The sequence below is a fragment of the Streptopelia decaocto genome, assembly GCF_964273445.1.
Source record: "Streptopelia decaocto genome assembly, chromosome: 6".
Classification (NCBI taxonomy): Eukaryota; Metazoa; Chordata; class Aves; order Columbiformes; family Columbidae; genus Streptopelia; species Streptopelia decaocto.
This window is the reverse complement of record NC_138660.1, coordinates 671,450-692,661: the sequence shown is the minus strand read 5'-3', so window position 1 is coordinate 692,661 and position 21,212 is coordinate 671,450. Positions and strand designations below refer to the sequence as shown.

General features: G+C 54.7%; 1 protein-coding gene and 1 long non-coding RNA gene across 2 annotated transcripts in view; one reads left to right on the top strand and one right to left on the bottom strand.

Moving 5' to 3' along the window:
- The window catches only part of LOC309441857, a 35,161-nt gene extending 18,704 nt beyond the window's left edge, over positions 1-16,457 (bottom strand). The window contains exon 1 of the long non-coding RNA XR_014184484.1: positions 16,335-16,457. This is a non-coding gene — a long non-coding RNA (uncharacterized lncRNA). The remainder of the gene's footprint in view (positions 1-16,334) is intronic.
- On the top strand, positions 12,115-14,113 carry GPR87 (G protein-coupled receptor 87; the record flags this gene model as incomplete). The annotated part of the gene is made up of 2 exons (XM_082057022.1): positions 12,115-12,148; positions 13,077-14,113. 2 exons carry the CDS (start codon positions 12,115-12,117, stop codon positions 14,111-14,113), a joined length of 1,071 nt encoding a protein of 356 aa, XP_081913148.1.
- Positions 16,458-21,212: the final 4,755 nt, after the last annotated feature.

The following is a 21,212-nucleotide window of genomic DNA, read 5'->3' as shown; positions in this document are numbered from 1 at the left end:
TGAACGCCCCAAGACAAACTGCGCTTCACCCACGTCCCGACGGCCCGGCACAGCAACACCCACCCCTCCACCGGCGTCCTGCTGCCCCGGGCGCTGAGAGCGCTCCCAGAACACCCAGCAGTGCTCCAGTTAATGGGACATGCTAACCAACAATGCCTGTCACAGCTGGGAAGCCACGCCGAGCACCAGGACACCGCGCGGCCAGGACACCGCGCGCAGGAGCCCGCGGGCTGCGGGAAACCCGCAGACACCCAACAGAGCGGGGTCTGCGGGCCCAGCGCGGTGGGAACGGCAGGTGAGCCACCAACAGCACGCGAGGAGCCTGAGCACAGAGGGAAAAGAGAAATGAGCTCTGGAACGTCAGCTCTTAATTAGCCCCTTTCCTCCCTCCTCCCTTGTAGCGACAGCCGCCGACCCGCGGTTGCAGCAAACCACGGGGGAAGGGGACGTGCCCGCTCTGCCGGGACACTGCGGTGACAACGGCACCTGTGCCTGGCACCGAACGTCTCACGCTGGAGGAACCTCCCAGCACCACATGCTCTGATCCTGCCGCTGCTTTTCTGTGTTTAAAACCAAGAACAAGCCAGTCTCCTGTTTTATCCGGGTGGCTAGCCTGCTTCAGAAATAACCCTGGAGTTCATATTGCTAAATATGATAGTAAAGGAGTTTTAGAATGAAGCAACACAATAATTGTTGTAATAACGTCGTTCAGGCACTTATGAAATCTGAGAATTGCGCTCTAATCACCAGAATACAAAAAGGGACGTCCAACCTTTAAGTAATGCAAACAATAGTAAAGTTATAGGTTAGCTTTCAGCTTTTCTTTACATCAGAGCTTCCCGGTGCTTCCGCGCTGTTTTACGACCCGCTCCACGGCGTTTCCTTCTGAGGCGGCGGCTCGCCCTGACTTGCTCCGGCCTGGGAACGGCCCGACAACATGTCTGAACCGAAAGCCTGCCAGGAGATGCTATGTGGTTTCTAACCCACCAAGTTTTACCAATACACCCAAGTACAGAGATTTTAAAGAAAAGCTCAAAAAACAAAGCAACAAACCATTCTCAAAGACTTTCATTCCTCCGTCCCTGGTGACGTGACACACAGCTCCAGCACGCGTGTGCAACCGGGACCATCGCGCCGCCAGAACGCCCGGCTCCCAGGCCAGCCTGGGCGCGACACAGCTGAGCACACACGCAGCAGCGCGGCGCTGGCTCTGCGCTGCCGGCAAAGCTGCTCCGCGACGCCCAGCCGAGCCAGCGGGCGCCAGCCAGCACGGACCCTCTCCCCGGGGTCCCTTCCAGCCCGGCCGTTCTGGCAGCATGGGACGCTCTGACACGACACAAAACTTTGTCCTGATACAACCACTGCCACCATGATTATTTAAATGCTCTGAAGCCACTAATTTATCTTGCTCCAAATGCACACACAGCCAGGACCGCGGACCGCAGGCTCACAGCCTGTAAGAACAGTGTGACAGTAGAAGTGTGCAGTAAACAGTCTAGTCACTGCAGCTGGAATATTTAGTTACTGATTTAACATTTTGCTTTCATCCTACACACTATTTAGGAGAGAGGATCTGTTCAAAGCACTACATTAAAGATGTCTAAATATAGTCAAATGAATAATTGACACGATCATCTGGATTAGCAGACATTTGCATCTCTCCAGCACAAGATTTTTCAGTATCACATGAAATCCGCGTTCCCCCTGCAGACAGAACTGCATTAAGCGAAAGGCGCGGGCAGGGCTGCAGGGGCTGCGGTGAAGCCGGCGCTTCGCAGCGCGAACCCACCCGGTGAATCAGCGTCTGTCCCGGCAGCGGGAGCGCGCACCTTCCCGAGTGAGTCATCCGGGAACGAGCGCCAGCCGCGCCTGCCCAGCCAAAGCCTCACTCTCCGGCCGGCTATCGCAAAAAAAGCCATCGGAAGCAGAAAAACTTACTTCCAGATATGGTTTGTTCAACTACTTCAGCGCAAGAAGCACTCCCGTGCCTGCTGTAGCTTCACGGCGTGTTTTGGAGGAGCCTAAGGCACCTTCGAGATGCAGCTCAGGGACAAGCGGAAGGCGACAATGGTGACAGGTAAGTGATCTCTGACCACCCGAAAAGCATTTGATAAGCTGTTCTGTGAATCTTCTTGCTCTTAATCACCCCCAAGGGAAAGTAAAACAGAAATTAAGACACAGCTGCTGAAAACCAGACTTGGAATCATAAATCGAATATCAGATCAGCTGTGAAAAGTTGTGAAAAGTGTGAAAAGTTCTCGGAATAGCAAGACTTTACGAACCTTTTAGTCATTCAACATTAAATGTTATTATCTTTTTTCCAATGGCAAAAAGTGGCTTTCTCCCAATCGTTCCTTCTAAGATACAAATCAAAGTGCAGGAGGGGTCATGGCTTCAAGAACTTCCTGACAGAGCTTAATTAATGTCAAGATTCAGTAACTGTAATGACTGAATTTGGTATAAAAAGTTTGTACCTGTATTCTTTCTCAACTCTTTCAGCACAGAAGAGCAAACTTGAATTCGCTTAATTATATTATACAGAATCAAGGTTCTCTTCCTTCATACTTCACTCAGGTCGTGTCAAAACTTGTCAGGTTCACTGGAAAAACCACATAGCTCTGAACAAGCAACTTACAAACTAAAGGTCTGATGAGCCTCAAAGCCTGGGAAATATACAAGGCACTTTCAAAAACGTATGTTGTTTAAGGAGTGGTTTTGATGGCAAAGGTTGTTCTGAGTTATAAAGTAGCAGTGCAATCGAAGGTTCTGTGTGTTAAAAACGACCCGCCGTTCGTGCGCTATCGGGACTGTTCACACCTGCCTCCTCGTTACGGGTGCTTGGGCTGGAACTCTGCTAGCGTTTCACACTTTTTTCCATCATTTTAAAGAAGATTCTGCGATCTTCTTTTAAAAAGCAAACTCGGGCAAGCGTTCGGCTGCTGCCGCCGCTCGCTCCCGGCAGCACGGCCCCGGACCCCACAGGAGCCGCCGGCGCATCCCTGGTTCTCTGGTGGGCAGCCCCGCCAGACCCCCTGCTCCCTGCCGCCAGGGGACAGGGACGGCACCCCGGGGACACCCCGGTGCGGGGACGGGGCTGCCCTGGCCGCAGGGAGGGACCTGCAGGGCAGGAGGGGCAGGGACCTCGCAAACAGAGAGAACCCGTGTGCTCGGGGCTCTGAGACACAGAGCAGAACGTTCGGCAGCACCAGCACCGGCTCCGGCCCAGCAGGCTGTGTCACCCGCTGCCTCCACAGCTGCTCCGGCCTGTCCCGGCACAGCCGGCTGTGTCACCCACTCCGGCCCGGCCCGGCCCAGCCGGCTGTGTCACCCGCTGCCCCACAGCGCTGCCCCGGGGCGGGGCGGGAGCGGGCAGACCAGCTCTCCCGGCCGCGGCACCCACAGCCCGGCCGGCGCCGCCGGCCACGACCCGCAGCACAGCGCGGGTGGGGGAGCCGGCAGCGCCCCACACGGCGGGTGTCTGTCCGGCACAGCGGGTGTCTGTCCGGCACAGCGGGTGTCTGTCCGGCACTGCCGCAGCCATGAGCAGAGATGCTCCTTCCTGGAGCCGGGAATGCCGGGAAGCCTACGCTACCTGCTGCACGTAGCCAAGACCAGGTGCACCAGGAGCAGTGGAAGGGGAAGCTCCTTCTCTCTCCACAAGTCCCTTGCGCGCCATGGCGCAGCACAGCTCAGCCAGACCGCCTCTGCGACCGAGCGAGCGCTGGGGAAAGCGCCCAGGACACCCCCAGGGACACTGTGCCATTAACCTTGATGCGTGCAATAATTAACAACACTTTGGAACGGAAAACGCGCCTGATGTAAAGCAAGTGCTGCGGACCCAGCGCGCTGCTGCCGGGACACCAGCGCCACCGACCAGCGCCACCCAGGAAGCACCAGAGGCGTCACCGATATTCATGCCCATGTTTTGGTGGTCGTAACCCTGCCCAACATAAAATATGACCACACCGTCTTAAAAACAAAACCAAAAAAATCACATCCTGAGCTATCAAAATTTGGTTTCTACTTCTGACCAACCTTGCATGAGATGCTACAATAACCACTGCTGCCTGTTTTTCCCCCGCAAAGTGTCCATGGCGTGTCAAAGTGACAACTGATGATGAGCACTATGAATCAGGCTTTTACCCCCAGAACAGTGCGGCTGGGCCGGAAAGAGCAGCAGATCCTGCGCTGTACCCGGGACCGGCATCTGCCCGCGGCCGAGAGGGACGGACAGACGGACACTGCGGGCTGCTCACGAACAGCGGGCTGCACCAGGCTGAACGTCTCCCAGCCATACCCCGAAATCCCCGTGTCCTTTCCCTTCCTCTTTGCAATAGTGGCATTGCTGCACGTAGCCAGCACGGGCAGTTGTGTCACAGCACAGAAAAACCCAGCTGACAACAGCGGATGAGGATTTTTTTGTCCTTTTGTAATATGAATTAGAATTGCATGCAAAAAAAAATCAATAGAAATGGTTTCAATGCAACGCAGAACACCTAAAAGTGAGACTGGAATTACTTCAAAGTTTAAATGGCACTGTCCACATGCATGTACCAATAACACTTGGTTTTCCTCATGAGATATTTTTTCACAGTATCCCCTGCAGCATTAAGAGACGTGACACACGCACAACAGCGAGAGCTACAATGGGTGAAGGTGTAATGCAATCAGTCTCATACCTTCATTTTTCTTGCTGCGTGACCCAGCCATCCTGGCTGTTTTTAAAGTTCTACTTTGAGCTTTTTAACTTATCGTTTTTCATTGTGAAATACCAGTGATCAAACGTAAAAGCGTAAATACGTTTTGAGCCCGGGAGGCTGCGCCGCAGGTGTGCGGGGGGGACCCCGGGGTCCCTGCGCCGGGTGACGGGCTGCGCGGCACCCGCGGCAGCTGCTGCGCTGGCCCCGCTCAGGACCACCCAAGCACCACGCGCTCAAACTTCTTCACCAGCTTCTGCTTCTTGCCCAAAGTCTTGTAACATTTTAAACCTAAAAGACTACGGCTTCAGGCTAATTAAGCACACCGGACAAGTCAGGAACGGCCTATGGAATTGAGGGGTGATTGTTTGACAATGATTTCCTTGCTGCCAAGAACAGAGCCCGTGAAAACACAAGCAGGACAGGAATGGAAGGGCTGGGAGAGAAGCTTGTGAAGAGATTAAAAGAGGGAAACGCTGAAGCTATTCTGGAGAAATGCTGCAGGGTGCTCAAGGCCTGGAACAGGCTTCCCAGCGAGGCGGTGGAGCCGCCATCCTCGGGGCCACGCAGCGCCCACCGCCGCGGTCCCCAGCAGCACCCACCCACGCCAGCGCCAGCACAGAGCGGCGAGCGGCGGTGCCGGGAGCAGCGGGGCCGCCGCTCGGAGCCCGGGCGCCGCGCCTGCACCCACCCCACGGCTGCGGGAAGCTGCGCCCACCCCGCGGCTGCGGGAAGCTGCGCCTCGCACCGCGGCTGCGGGAAGCTGCGCCTCGCACCGCGGCTGCGGGAAGCTGCGCCCACCCCGCAGCTGCAGGAAGCTGCGCCTCGCACCGCGGCGCTTCATGCAGGGTGAACAATGCAGCTCTGCAGGGTCACGATGCAGCTCCCACTGCAAGCAGGCTTCACGCAGCCAGAAACCAGCAGCAGCTGCTTCTGGAAAGAAGCAAAGGAAACATTCCGGAGTTAATCCTTTCCTCCTGTCTAATTAGAGGCTGCCATACTGAGAAGACCTTAATTATCCCAACTCTGCCAACTATTGCACTGTGCTCTTTTTTAAAAAAATAATAAAAAACAGGCAAGCAGTTGCAACACAGCTCGTCTTCCACCAGCAGCCATTTACCTGCTGCCGGTTCCCTCCTGCCTCCTCACGTAAAAGCAACTGCAGCCCAAGGGAGCCGCACTTCAGCACCGCACTGCACCGCACGCCGCCCCGGACGTGCCCGGCGAGGCGCCGGCATCTGCTGCAGCCAAGAGCCGCTGCCCCGCTGCCCCGCACCAGGAGCCGCTGTCACACACCAGGAGCCGCTGCCCCCTGCACAGAGCAGAGCTCAGCACCCAGCTCAGGACCCGCCACAAGCCCGGCAGCTCCTGCTGCTTGGTCATGAACAAGGCACACGCTTGTCGCTAATGCAGCAAAGGGCTGGGAAGTTTTTCTTCAACATCACTCCCGAACTACAATAAATAGTCAAATAGAATTCATGCATCTTTAGGTTCTGCAAATTAGTTTAAAAAATAAACAGTCTTGCAGTAATGATTAACAATATCTACCAGATTTTGTAACCTCTGCACAGAAAATCTTATTTGAAGTAATATTAATGCACGAAGTTTTAATGAGGAACAGTTCAAAAGACAGAAAAGATAAAGAACTTGATAGTTGAGGCAGCATCCCACAAAAGCCTCACGTCGGAGCCATCCCACATAGAGGAAAATAAGGGTTCATAATCATTCACTTGAAACGAGGGGAAAATTAATGGTTACATTTGGACTAAGTATTCCAAAAATGACTTTGAGAAAATTAGATACGTCCGAATATTTTTTTTTAAGTGAGGAAATCATGTTATTCTAAGGGCATATCCCTCCCAAACTGAGAATCTTGCATATTAGACAGTGTTATTTAATGCTTGCTGCAGCATTCAGCTGCACCCAGCTCAGGCTCTCCTGCAGCCGGGAATGCCGGAGCTGCAGGTGCAGACTGACCGCGGGATTCCGGGCGGTCCCGCAGTAAACGGGGCAGAGGCTGATGCACCAAGGGGACACGAGCACGTTTCACGGCTACCGGGATGCAGGGCAGACCCCACACGGGCACTGGACTCGAGCACGGTGCTTTAGCGCTCGCAAAGGACCAAGATGGACCAAACCCCAGGGGTCAGGCAGCTCTGCGCTTACAGAGCAGCGCGTGGACCACAGAGCAGCGCGTGGACCACAGAGCAGCGCGTGGATCACACAGAGCAGCGCGTGGATCACACAGAGCAGCGCGTGGATCACACAGAGCAGCGCGTGGATCACACAGAGCAGCGCGTGGACCACAGAGCAGCGCGTGGATCACACAGAGCAGCGCGTGGATCACACAGAGCAGCGCGTGGACCACAGAGCAGCGCGTGGATCACACAGAGCAGCGCGTGGATCACACAGAGCAGCGCGTGGATCACACAGAGCAGCGCGTGGATCACACAGAGCAGCGCGTGGATCACTCCGTGGAGCCGCCGGGGAAGGAAGTCCCCGCTGGCAGCATGTCAGCGCAGATGTGCAGGGGCTGCTTGTCCCCCGCGCACCCCAGAGGGGCCAGCTCCCCAGCCACCCAAGGCAGGCTCTGCCGAGGACAAGGGGCAGGCCGGGGCAGAGCAGCGCCCCGACAGCAGCTGCTCGGGCGCTGGGTCCGACGGCAGCCGCACACCGCAGCGTGCCCGCGGCCAGGATGCTGGGCAGAGATGCGTGAGAGAAAAGTTTGGGCTGGAACTGAGGGGAAGTTCAAGGAGGAACCTGCAAACCAAGAAGAGTGTTTTTGCTAGACACCAAGGCAGACGAGAAGCGCTCAGAGCAGCGGCAGCGGTTCCTGTTTCTGGATATGAGTAAGCGACAAGCGCCGTAAGCCACAGCGGGGGACAGTTACAGCCCAGCTCTTGGCTTTCAGCCCCTCCACAACTCCATCAGTTGAGCAGGGCAGCATCACCGTGCCACAGGGATCCGGCACACGCGGCCTGCGCGTCCCTCTGCCACCCCAGTGCCAGCACGGCGGGACCGCAGCCACGGGCACGGAGCCTACGAGGGCCATCGCCACCCCCTCCCCAGCCACCCGGTGAGGCGCTGAGGCGGCTCCGGTCTGAAGGGCCAACCCGCGCCAGCTGGCTGAGGCACACGGGGGTGGGGACAGGCTGAGGAGCAGGTCCCGGGGACCCCCTGACTGGGGCACCCTGAGCCCCCAGCCCACCCCCCTGCTCGCACAGCTGCCACCGGCATCTCCGGCACCGCCGGTACAGCCACACAGCTCCAAGGATGCGGATGTGACAGTGACAAACATGCAAACGATAGGGATGCCTGCAAAGCACAGGAGAGTGAGGCGCACACTGATTCGCTGTAGGGGCAGACTCCAACAGGAATTTCAGGTTATTCTGCAACGCATTAACAGTACATTAACATACACTTTTACCAAAAGGAGACAGACAAATTTTAACAGAGGCCTCCGAGGCAGGAGAAGGTGGTGGTGCCCGGTTACCAGGGCTGGGCTCCCTTTCGGGGAGCAAGGAAGGGCGCTAGGGGGGTGCCAGCAGGGCTCACCGAGCGCGGGTTGGCCGGGGTGATGGGGCCGAAGGCTCCGGGCGCTGCTGCAGCTCCACGCACACACGCCGACCTGCAGCTCCACGCACACGCTGACCCGCAGCCTGCAGCTCCACACACACACGCCGACCTGCAGCTCCATGCACACGCTGACCTGCAGCCTGCAGCTCCATGCCCATGCTGACCTGCAGCTCCATGCCCACGCTGACCCGCAGCCTGCAGCTCCATGCCCACGCTGACCTGCAGCCTGCAGCTCCACGCCCACGCTGACCTGCAGCCTGCAGCTCCACACACACACACCGACCTGCAGCTCCATGCACACGCTGACCCGCAGCCTGCAGCTCCACACCCATGCTGACCCGCAGCCTGCAGCTCCATGCCCATGCTGACCCGCAGCCTGCAGCGATGCTGTCTGCCCCTCCATCTCCGCAATTAAAACAGAGATTCGGTTCTGACGGGCAACAGACAACAACTTAATTGCGGCCAGCCCACAGCAGATTTAATAAACTGTCTGGCATTTCTATTTACACTAACTCTGTCATTTACCAAACTTTATGGTGATGAGTGCTGGCTGACTGGCAGGAGGCCACACATCAAAAAGTTACATGCTCAAAAAACCCCAGGCAAATAAAAAACAAACAAACAAACCAACCCTTAAAGCTCTGCAGCCCTATGACCTAGAATATCTAATGTAGGTCACAAAGATAATTTTCTGATTTTTAAGAAGTTTTAAATAAGACAAACAGAGCGATTAGATTTGAGGATGTAGGATTTCTTTAAACAGTGAGGCAACGTAAAGCCTGAGTCATTAGGAAAGCTCCGCAGCCATCCCCTGCCCGTGGGACAGCGCAGTCTGCGCAGCCACCATCCAGGTTCCACCTGCGGTTCTGTCAGCCCCGCGCACAACCAGCCCGTCAGCCCCGCGCACAACCAGCCCGGCAGCTCCGCGCACAACCAGCCCGGCAGCTCCGCGCACAACCAGCCCGGCAGCCCCGCGCACAACCAGCCCGGCAGCCCCGCGCACAACCAGCCCGGCAGCCCCGCGCACAACCAGCCCGGCAGCCCCGCGCACAACCAGCCCGGCAGCCCCGTGCACAACCAGCCCGTCAGCCCGGCGCACATCCAGCCCGGCAGCCCCGCGCACAACCAGCCTGGCAGCACCCCAGCAGCAGATCACCTCGTGTGAAATGCCATGTACGCAGCTCGTGTCTAATGCAGCTGTCAGCCTTCAGGGGAACGGCAGGAACAGACAATCAAGAACAAAACCCAAACACAACCGAGTGCTTGAACTACAAGAAGTAACAAGTATTCTGGCTTAAAAAGCTACTTGAGTAAAGGAGCAGCTTCTAGTGCCTCTTCAACACCACCCAAGCAGAGTATTTTTATACAGAAGAATGAGACAGCTCGTTAGGATACAACTGATTGGAAGTGTCCAGGGAACTGGACAAGGAGTGGAAAACTAACCTTGCCCTGCACACAAACATTCAAACAAGTAAAAAAGCCACTATCAGAGCACATAATCAATGAGCAATTACCAAATATCTTAAAACAGTCTTTAAAAGAGAAGGCAGTCTTCATGTCCTGTTCCAAGAGCACACATGGAAGAAGTGAATTCTCCATACGTGGTAACTTTCTTCCTGCACCTAGTGGTCTTTATCTGAAGAAAATGAGCTTCTGGAGTACAGGCACCCATCAGATTTGTCTCCAGGGAGCCTTGCTCACCCACCCCGGACTCTACGGCTTCCTGCGGTGCCTGCGCCCAGGCTCGGCTGAGCCCAGCTCTGCTGAGCCCGGCTCTGCCAGGCGGGACACACGCTGCTCCCGGGTCACATCAGCGAGGAGCTGGCTGCTTTCTGCTCCCTGCTGTCAGACTCCTACAGCATTAGTGCCAACCCCCACCTAAAGGGACCGATGCAGAGGTGGGACAAGGAAGGAGCCTTTTTGGACAGGATTTCAAGCAAATCCCTTTGGCACACAAGACACTACACAGAGTTCCACCTATCGCGGATCCCGCCCCAGCTCCACCTATCGCGGATCCCGCCCCAGCTCCACCTATCGCGGATCCCGCCCCAGCTCCACCTATCGCGGATCCGACCCAGCTCCACCTATCGCGGATCCCGCCCCAGCTCCACCTATCGCGGATCCCGCCCCAGCTCCACCTATCGCGGATCCGACCCAGCTCCACCTATCGCGGATCCGACCCAGCTCCACCTATCGCGGATCCCGCCCCAGCTCCACCTATCGCGGATCCCGTCCCAGCTCCACCTATCGCAGATCCCGTCCAGCTCCACCTATGGCAGATCCAACCCCGGCTCCACCTATCGCAGATCCAACCCCAGCTCCACCTATCGCAGATCCCGCCCCAGCTCCACCTATCGCAGATCCCGCCCCAGCTCCACCTATCGCAGATCCCGCCCCGGCTCCACCTATCGCAGATCCCGCCCCAGCTCCACCTATCGCAGATCCCGCCCCAGCTCCACCTATCGCAGATCCCGCCCCGGCTCCACCTATCGCGGATCCCGTCCCAGCTCCACCTATCGCGGATCCCGTCCCAGCTCCACCTATCGCGGATCTGACCCCAGCTCCACCTATCGCGGATCCCGTCCCAGCTCCACCTATCGCGGATCCCGCCCCGGCTCCATCAAACCCCGAATGTTCCCCGGGGTTCCAGCGTCCTGCAGCCCCCGCCTGCAGAGCCGGGACCCCGCGGCTTCCCGGGACCGGGAGCTGCACAGACCTAATAGAGAAGCAGGGAAACAAGCATCTTATTTGCCTGAGAACATTAGATATGCATCTGGTTCTTAAAACTACATATTCGTTTGATCTTGGTGCCTCCTGGTCAAAAACGCATAGCTGCAAATGATAAACAACGGCAAAAAACCAACAGGCCACCGCTTCTCAGACCAAGAGAAAACAAATATCTAAAATAGTTCTGACAACCTCACAATGGACCCCAGTTATTATCAGAGCAAACAATGGCAGACAAGAAACCAAACCGATAAAAAGCTCAGAGTATCAGAATAAAAACTTTTACTGATGCTTTAAAATGCAGTAATTTGCTTCGCTGCCATCTAGTGACAATTCCACGCAGTTCACAGCACAGTGACAATGACATAGAACAAGTTTAGCTCTGCGAAAGTGCTTCAGTAATTGTATCATGCATTCATTCCATTTGAGGGGCAGTCAGCTGGGGTGTTTCGGGTGACAAGGAACCAACCACCAGCAGACACGCTTTTCTTGGAGCTCCTGTGTAAGACGACACGCAGGATTTGCAAGGAGCCCCGAGGCAGGTTACCCGCGGAGCAGCGCGGGGCTGGCGGCACACGTGTGAGGGGGACAGAGGGCCCGGGCTGCCGCGGCACGGTGACGGAGGTCCCGCAGGGGAAGGAACACACTCAGAGGGCTGACTGATGACAGACAGAGTGCTTTAAGTGAAAGGCACTCATCCAAGAATATATGACCGTATATATTCATTATATGTACGGTCACAGAGACAGTGAGGCTGGCACTCAGAACAACGTGGCTAACGGTGACAGCAGCCAGGCCGCGGCACAGCCGCGTTCGTGAGGCGGAGAGAGGGAACAAACGGTTCTGGCAGGGGCGACGGGCAGGGGCCGCCCCAATGGAACAGCCGCGCGGTGCCCACAGTCAGCCCGTCACTGGGAATTCCGAGGGTGCTCATCCCACAACGTTCCTCTCCCCGCTGGAGATGGGAAGGTGGGGACTTGTTTGCTCTGGGTGTAATTCCCCTTTGTTCTCCCCAAAGGCAGCGCTGGCACGGCCCATGCCGCATCCCGGACCTCCGGCTGCCCGCGGGACCCCTGAACGGCACCTCGGCTGAGAACCGACAGCAGCGCCAACGATGGGGTACAACCTGTCCTATGGAAAACTGCCAGGTAAAGCCACCTTGGAATCTAAGTGACTGAGAACTGGTTATTGTATTACTGTCAGTTCCTACCAACACTTTGAAGACATAAGTCACTTCAGAAAAGTCTGAATGCTGCCAGGTGCTGGCCCTGGGCTGTCTGTCCCGGTTTGCCGCACCAGCCAAGCTCAGAGTATAAACAATGGGAAATACAATGTGCTATAGTTTTATGAGGGAAGCTGTAAGTCTGAAGTTTTTCGAAAAACATTTACACGTTAAATCTTAAAACCTCCAGAGACTGTTTTTAAACACATTTAAATAAGCTAAACTTTAAAACAGTGTTTTGATAGGCCCAGAGAGTCTCTCCAGAGTCTTTTCTTGATAAACAGACCATCTCAGCTCATAAATTGCATTCTGTCAAGACAGCCAAGAGCTGCCACCCTGTAATTCGGATCAAGGGCTCGCTGCCAGCAGGCCGGTGCAGCTGCGCTCGGTGCAGCCCTGCGCTCTGGAGGACAGCCCTGCTCACCGCCACCAGAGGCACCACCACCCTGCTCAGGAGAACAGCCCTGCTCACCGCCACCAGAGGCACCACGGCCCTGCTCAGATGGCTCCTGGGCTCTCTGTCTTCTCCAAACACTGCCCAGACGGTTCCTTGCACAAGCCGCCCTGGGGGAACCTCGGAACACGCGCACTCACACCGTGGTGTTTGTGCTGCCGTTGGATCTCGCAGGAGGCACAGACACCGCGCTGAGGCCAACGAGCCACGGGCACGTTTATTTTGACACGTGCAATACTTAGAAGCACTGCTTTAAACTCGTGTTTTCCAGGCTGGTTAATCCGAGCAGCTCCTGGAATTGCCCAGAGAGGACGGTTCCTAGAGGACCGTTCTAAAACGGCCCCATTTGTAAAACACTAGAAATGTACTCTAAACCTGTTGTTTTCCCCCATTCCGGCAGATGATCGCCTGAGCCCGGACAACAGCAGCGCGCCCAACGCCACGGCCGGCTCGCTCGGCAGCGCCGCGCACAACGAGTTCACCACCATCGTCCTGCCCGTGCTGTACCTCATCATCTTCCTGGCCAGCATCCTGCTCAACGGCCTCGCAGTCTGGATTTTTTTCCACATCAGGAATAAAACGAGTTTTATATTTTACCTCAAGAACATTGTGGTCGCAGACCTCCTCATGACACTGACGTTCCCGTTCAAGATAATCCAGGACTCGCAGCTGGGGCCGTGGCACTTCAACTCCTTCCTGTGCCGCTACACCACGGTGCTGTTCTACGCCAACATGTACACCACCATCGTGTTCCTGGGGCTCATCAGCATCGACCGCTACCTGAAAGTCGTGAAGCCCTTTGGGGACTCGCGGATGTACAGCATCACCTTCACCAAGGTGCTGTCCGCCTGCGTGTGGGTGGTGATGGCGTTCCTGGCGCTGCCCAACCTGATCCTGACCAACGGCTACCCCACGCGCAGGAACGTGGACGACTGCCTCAAGCTCAAGTCCCCCCTGGGGGTGCAGTGGCACACGGCTGTCATCTACATCAACACCTGCACCTTCGTGGTGGTGCTGATAGTGCTCATAGGATGCTACATCGCCATATCCAGGTACATCTACAAGTCGAGCAAACAATTTATTAGCTCGTCGAGCAGAAAGCGGAAGCACAATCAAAGTATCAGGGTGGTCGTGGCTGTGTTTTTCACTTGCTTTCTGCCGTATCATTTGTGCAGAATGCCCTTCACTTTTAGCCATCTAGACAAAATTTTAGACGACTCTGCACATAAAATCCTGTATTATTGTAAGGAAATGACTCTGTTCCTGTCCGCGTGCAACGTCTGTCTGGACCCAATAATTTACTTCTTCATGTGTAGATCATTCTCGCGAAGGCTGTTCAGAAAATCCAATATGAGAACCAGGAGTGAGAGTATTCGATCACTTCAGAGCGTGAGAAGATCAGAAGTGCGCATATACCACGAATACACCGACGTCTGAACTCAGCCGCGCAGAGACTCTCGCTCATTTGCGAGAACGTTTGTATATCGTGTAAATAAAACGTACCTTTGAGTATCTGAGCACGGCATTTCATTGATGTGCTGACTCGCACAGCTTTTCCGTTCCAGCTTAGTGAGCCCTGTCTCGAACTCAAACGCTCAAACCCACGCAGAGATGAGGTTCTCTGCGGAGGGGCTCCGGGGGCTGGTGGGGGGTCGGTTGGTTTTTAGGGCCAACAGCAGCTGCGGACGCTGCGGCTCGGGCTCTGGAAAGGGCTTCGCCGCCGGCCACCAGCGCCCCAGCTTCTGTGGTGCTGGCAGCGCCGTCTCGTCCACAGACAAAGCCACCCAGGGGCTTTCAAAACACCCCTTTCAAACACCAAACATAACAAATTCAAACACAACCCTGGTTCAATTCTCTTCTCAACAAAGAGTCCTGTTAAAAGGGCTTTTCAGTCCCATTTAATCTCATTCTAAGTGAGGACACAACAAAAATGTCCCTTGACAGACTCACATGTAATATGACTGAGCAATCAACATCAAGCTGAAAATTTACTTTCGCAGCACTTTCTATTCCTGCTTAATACAGCAGGAATAAGACCTAAAGCACTAGGAATTTTTTTGTTCAAAGTTATTTAGAACTTCAGCTGCTTTCACCTCTCGGAAACAATAACCGTGTGCAATAAGCGGGTGAAATTCAGCTTTGGAGAGCAGCTCAGTGAACACCTTCAGGTCTCACCTGACACTGCAGCGCCCCAGGCAGAGCAGGGGAAAGCAGAGCACCAGCACCCAGGGGAGCGGACGGGAATGACAGAGCTGTGCTGGCCCGGACCCCCGGCCCAAAGCCCAGAGCACAGCGAGGACGCGCTGGAACCTCATCCTGGAAACGGAACAGCACCCACACGAACCGTTCTGCCCGCGCTCCACCGGGATTAGGTCGGATTGGTTCAGATTGTTTTGCTTGTGCAAAAAATAAACAGGCAACTTAAAACCCCCAGATTGTAAAGAGCTGACGCGTGCTCTGAGCAGTTAGTTCGTATAGGGATCTTACGCAATGTAGTGCAGCTGAACAAGCAGAAGAGGGCATCAGTCCCCCAGCAAGTGCCTGATTCCTACAGGGGCTTCTGATACAGAAAAGAAAGGTTTCATAAAAGAATCCTGAAAATGCAGCATTCGAATAACCAGATGAAATACTGCAGAACACCTTCGAGGGACTTTCCTACTGAAACAAGGAGTCCTCTTTTTCTAAAAAACACCATTAGTTCAGTTTTAGATTCCATTTTATGCACAATGAAACAGCTGAAGTGTAAGCACTATAATATTTGGATTATATATTCAGATTAATGCAAGTGTTCCAAAACTATTTACATTGCTCAGGGGAGACCATTTCTGGAAAGGGAGACAAGAACCACAGAATACAGGGTGGAAGGGACCACAAGGGCCATCTGGTCCAGCCCTCCTTGGCAAGGATATCTGTGGTATTTATCCTGCTTTAAATAACAATATTTTAAATGGCTAAAATACCGCAGAATAAACCCTGTTTTCCAATCTGTACAGAACTATGTCCACACACAACCTGCAAGATCGGTCTGCAATCACATTTGCCATCTTGGGTTCTTAGGGGTCTGTGCGGGTACAAAACCGCACAGAGCCACTCTGGGACTGGGTTGCACAGTCCAGTTCTCATGGACGCCGAGTGCAGGGAACAGCGCGCTGGGCTGGCCTCGGCAAATGGGATGTTCAGGACTGGGAGACGAGTTATGTACACAGAGATATGAATAAAAAATGACTCTTGGGAGGTCTTATATGGTTAAAGGAAACCAAGACCAAGCGCTTCTGGTCTCCCTTTTACAATGCAAGTAATGGTAAATCACAGAAGGATTTATGGCTCGTTAAACTGCTCGATAATGACTGTGTTAAATTCGTACCCACAGCACAGCCCCGTCTCTGATTGCAGCCGTTCGCCCCTTCCAGCTCCCCCTGCCCCGGGCAGCCTGCTCAGCGCCCAACAGCCCCTTGGGGACGGACCGTTCCAACACCACCCGCACGGGACACACACACACACACACACACACACACACACACACACACACACACACACACGCACGCACACGCACACCCCACGCTTTCTCACCACACACTTGTTCAACTCAAGGCTGCACTTACACAGGATTTCCTCCCAGGAGAAAGAGTGCTGCTGTTCCCTAGGAAGAGCTTCTTACCCAAGAGCGCGTTACCCGAAGCAGGCGCCCCGGGCCATTCCCGTCACACACTGGCCGGAGAGCCCGTTCCCGGCACCGGGAGACGCAGCGGGGCCCGCAGGGGTCCCGGGCAGCGGGGCGGCCGTGCCCCCCCCCGGTGACGGTGATCACACCACCCTGCACACAGCCGCCCCAAAATAACCTTATCTCGGCCAGATGTCTCTGATAAGCCTTTCTCGCCGGCTGATGCACGCACTTACACACACAACAGCCCTTCGAGGATGCTGTTTGTGAAATATTTTTCCAGGGCTAAAAACGAGTTACAAAAGAATATCCCAGTCCCCAAATACCAGATAACTACATCTAATTTGTCTGAATTTGACACAGAATTTTGCTCCTTAGAAGTTCTCCTCGGAAAAGAAAGGTACAAGCAAGTTCACAGGAGGAGTCTGAGATGCTGATCTGCTGCCGTTTCGGAGCAGCACACCAGGCCTGAGGCCGCCAGCCAAGGCTGCGGAACCGCCACCAAGGCTGTGGAGCCGCCACCAAGGCTGCGGAGCCGCCGCCCGCCGGGCTCATCCGTCCCTAGGCACGGGAGCACCTGGTCACCGGGTCACTCATACACCAGCCGTTTCACCTGTCTCTGCCAACCTGTGTTCTCCGGTCTGACACACAGCTCCATCAGCAGGACCGTTAACAAGGTTTCCTCTCATAGGCACTGAGCTCAGTCAAAAAGTTCAAATTACTTTCTTAATAAAACAATGGTTAGACCAGCAGAAGTGAATTTTGGATTTTGGGGGAAAGACAAGACCTATACGGCTAAAGGTAAAACGCAGTATCAGCCTGTTTTTAAGCCACCGAAGGATACGATGTACAGCAGGGGTCTTCTCGCAATCGCACTCACTGCCGGCTTTCTAACCCTTTGCAAACAGCAGCCAAACCTTTAGATCCTTAAATACTAAAGTTGGCTGGCATTTTGGAAAAATATCCATGTTTTCATAACAAAGTGACCCTTCAGTTTGCCCTGCTGTCCAGAGCCATTCCAACGGGGTGAAACTGTACACTGTACACTGAGACAGCCCACCTGCCACTTAAGCTCTTAATCCTCTGCCCGGACAACCACTCACTTCTCTGAAGTGCGCAGAAGATCTGTGTGCAACGTTTAACCCATCACACAACAGCCCTTACGCCTGGAACCCTGAGAGCTGCACACCCCAGTGTTGTACCAGCAGCACTGCGACTCGTGTGCTTGGTTCTAGTTTACCAATTCTAAACAAGTTTTAACCAAGAATGACATTTCAAACCCAAAAGCGCAGCCGTGTTGTTAGGCAGTCCTACGATTACATCATTTCAAAATATAAAGTATGAAAAAGACATCCCCAAATCTGCTCACCGTTGGATTCTGTTATCTTTCAGCATATTACCATTTCTGAGATGATTTCGTACCGATGACTATGAAGCTTAAACTTTCTGCTCCATCACGAGACCTGCACGACTTCTGAGAGGGAACCCCCGCGGCACCCGCACGTTTGAGGAGTTCAGCCCATGCTGGGCTGACTCCGGCTGCCCAGAACTGAGCTCCCGGCCCAGCCCACGCCGGCTCCCGTGGCCCCTGGAGGGGACGGCAGCGAGACGGGGCTCTGGGCCCTGACCAGCCGCGTTCTGCCGCTCCTGCTCAACACCTCGGCGGCGGCCAGAGCTGCCGCACTGCCCAGAGCAGAGTGGGGACTGAGACCGGCACAGCCTGCTGGGGACCACAGCCTGCTGGGGACCACAGCCTGACAAGGAACACCTTGTGACTGATGACAACATCCGTCACCGCAGATGAGACCTGCCAAGACTCAGCGCTTCAGGACATGCGGAACTGGCAAATGGTTCAGCAGTTCCCACAGACGGCCTCGGCCCCAGAGCCCGGTCGTGACGGGAGTGCCCGGATTCCATGTGCACCCACGTGTCCGCCCGCCGCAACGCCAGAGACCGAGCACTCCGTGGAGAAACACCGCTCTGGGCAGAGCAGGAGGCTCGCACAGCATGGGTGGTTCCGGTCCCGAGCACCCCAGAGCCTCCAGGATGGGTTACTCAGTGCGGGGCAGGTGGCGGGAGGTGACACTGCGCGCCGAGACGACTGCCAGATGTGACATTGCCAGGAAGCCTCTCGTTAGTAAAGAAAAGTGAAGTGTAAACCTCACAGGCGAATCCCCTGATGGCGCAAGATAGTTAACGCGCAGCCATCCTGGGTGCCAACCGACAGTTCATGGACTTTCCAGTTAAGATGCTGCAGAGCACATCGTGTGGGTCTGTAGATTTTATGACTCTAAAAAAGGAAATTTGCAGGCAAGGCAGAAGTTCACTGTTCTTATTTTTAATAAAAGGACAAGAGAATCCCATGACTGAAAGTTTCCATAACTGTTCCCATCGAAAAGGACAGTACACAACTACACACACAACTGCAACGTGTGTGTTTTCTGATGGTGGCTGGGTTATTACCTTGAGAAGCGCTCGTTCGCCCAAAGAAAACCAAGATCTTCTCTCGTTCGTACTCAGATGAAGACGTAAGCGTGACGCGTTTCTCCCTCTGACGAGAGCAGCCGGACCGTGCAGAAACCCTGACAGTGCGAGGGGTGACACACAGCGACCATGGGACGTGAATCCTAAACCTGCAGCCACCAGCCCACGGGGCAGACGCAGGGCTGGGGAAGCGGGTTGGTACTGAACCAGGGGGCTGGCACTGCACCGGGGGGCTGGCACCAGCAGGATCACCGCAGCAGCTGCCACCTGCAGAGGAAGGAGCCCGGTGAGGAGCAGGACCCGGTGCCAGGCAGCTGAGAGGGGACCAGAGCAAGTCCCTGCCTCGGACACCCGAGAAAGTAACTGAACCCCAGTTCACATCACGGTCCCTGCCCAGCACCCCGAGAGCTCAGAGGCAGATTCTCAGAAAGCTGAACACTCACACCGCTGCAGAAATGGGATATAAGGCAAGTTTAAAACTGTCTGTGAAACAAACAGCCAAGCTCACTACCCAAAAGCAATGAACAATTGATCATTATGGCTCTGATCTGGGAGTCTCGGAAATAACAGAGGAGCCAGAGCACTTGCAATAGCATAAAGACAATTCTGTCTCTGAAGACACCCCCTTGTTTCCCGGGGTCCGGGGAGGGGTGCGGGCGCGGTGTGAGCGCGGGACGCGCACTCGCAGCGATGCAGCGGCTGCCGAACAGTCGCCTCCCACGCCCTGCACACCGTGCACACCGTGCAGCCCCGTCCTGTACTGGGAGAAACACAGACGGAAAGGCCAGGAGGCAACCGTGTATTTAACAGAGGGTTTGGGCTGTGTGCTGTAAAGCAGAGCTCAAGTCATGTACTAAATATTTATTAACAGTAATATACATATTTAACTTTTTAAAAAAGTAAACATATACACTTCAATTTCTCTCCCCAAACCTGAGATCTCTCTCTGAACATACCGCTTTGCCAGCTTCATAACAAAGATATTACCTTTGCCATTGCCATACATTGCCACCAATTTTGTGCTTGATTTCAAAGCCTCCCAGTAAATGTATGGAAAGAACAGGAAGGGAGGAAGACAGACAAGTAATAAAAATTCAAAGAAAAGGAACAACTAAAAAGCAAGGAGCCCTAGAGCAGAGATGCAGCGCGTACCCCCGGAGCGCGGCTCAGCCCCCGCGCTGCGCTCCAGCACCAGCAGCCGCCCTGACGGCCGCTCGGCTCCACACGCAACGTCACAGCCGGCCTGGGAACGGCTGAGGAAAAGCAAACACCAGCACTGAGCTCCAGAGCGCCGGCTGCTCTGCCAGCTGCACAAACGCGGCTTTCCTGAACGCCGTTCAACGCTGCTCCGCCTGGACGGAAACAGCCCGACCATCTGCAGCCCCTGAGCTCAGCCCAGCAGCTGCTCCGCTGCACCACGAGCCACCGCTGATCGGAGATAACTGTCACTGCAGTGACACCAGCGCCGCCGGTGCCCTGTGCAGCGCACGGGGACAGCGGAGCCAGCCAGGAGCGACTGGCCGGCTGCGGGGACGCGGCTGCGGGACACGGCTGCGGGGACACGGCTGCGGGACGCGGCTGCGGGACTCGCTCCGACGGGCTCCTCTGCACACCTGCCCGCGGCTGACGAGGGACACGCGTCATTTGATGCTTCCTTCCAGGTGAAAGACTCCGCCTGTGCATCACATTTCTGTACAATACCAACGCCCTCAAACATTCTCTTTTGACTTTAAAATAGCTACCACTGTAATTCATTTTTGTAACTGACTAATAAGCTGAACAGGAAATCATCCCGGCGCTGCACAAAACACAAACAGATCACCGGACCGAGCAGCCACGACAGTAAATGAACACGGAAACGCGGGACAGACAGACGCCGCGGCGCTGCACCACAGAGCCAGGTAAGGGCCGCGCCGCACCGCGCATCTGGCAAGAGAATCTTCTCAAGCAACTACTGCTATTTTAATCTACAACTAGGGAAACATAACTACGTAAATCTCATCGCTTAAACCACCAGAAAATAGAATATAAAAATCCAATATTGAAATGGCGAATGTTACTGTTACAATAGAATACTAAAGGGAACTATTTCTTTATTTGAGACACATTTTCTGCCTTTTAAATACCCAGTTTCAGGAGAATAAAACTACTAATCATTAAAATGCTTTATTGACACACTCCTACTAGAACAAATCCAACTTTGACAGGACAGTCCCTTCTAAAAGCTGATCTGTTTAATCCTCTAATATCAAATCATAAACTGACCATTCCCAATACTCTGGTCCTAACTTCTCTTACATCCACCACTCCCTAATTGGGATATTGTTACTGATGGGGGGTCACAAGGATCTTGGTGGAGTTTTTTGGAGGCTTAATAAGAAAAAATGGAGT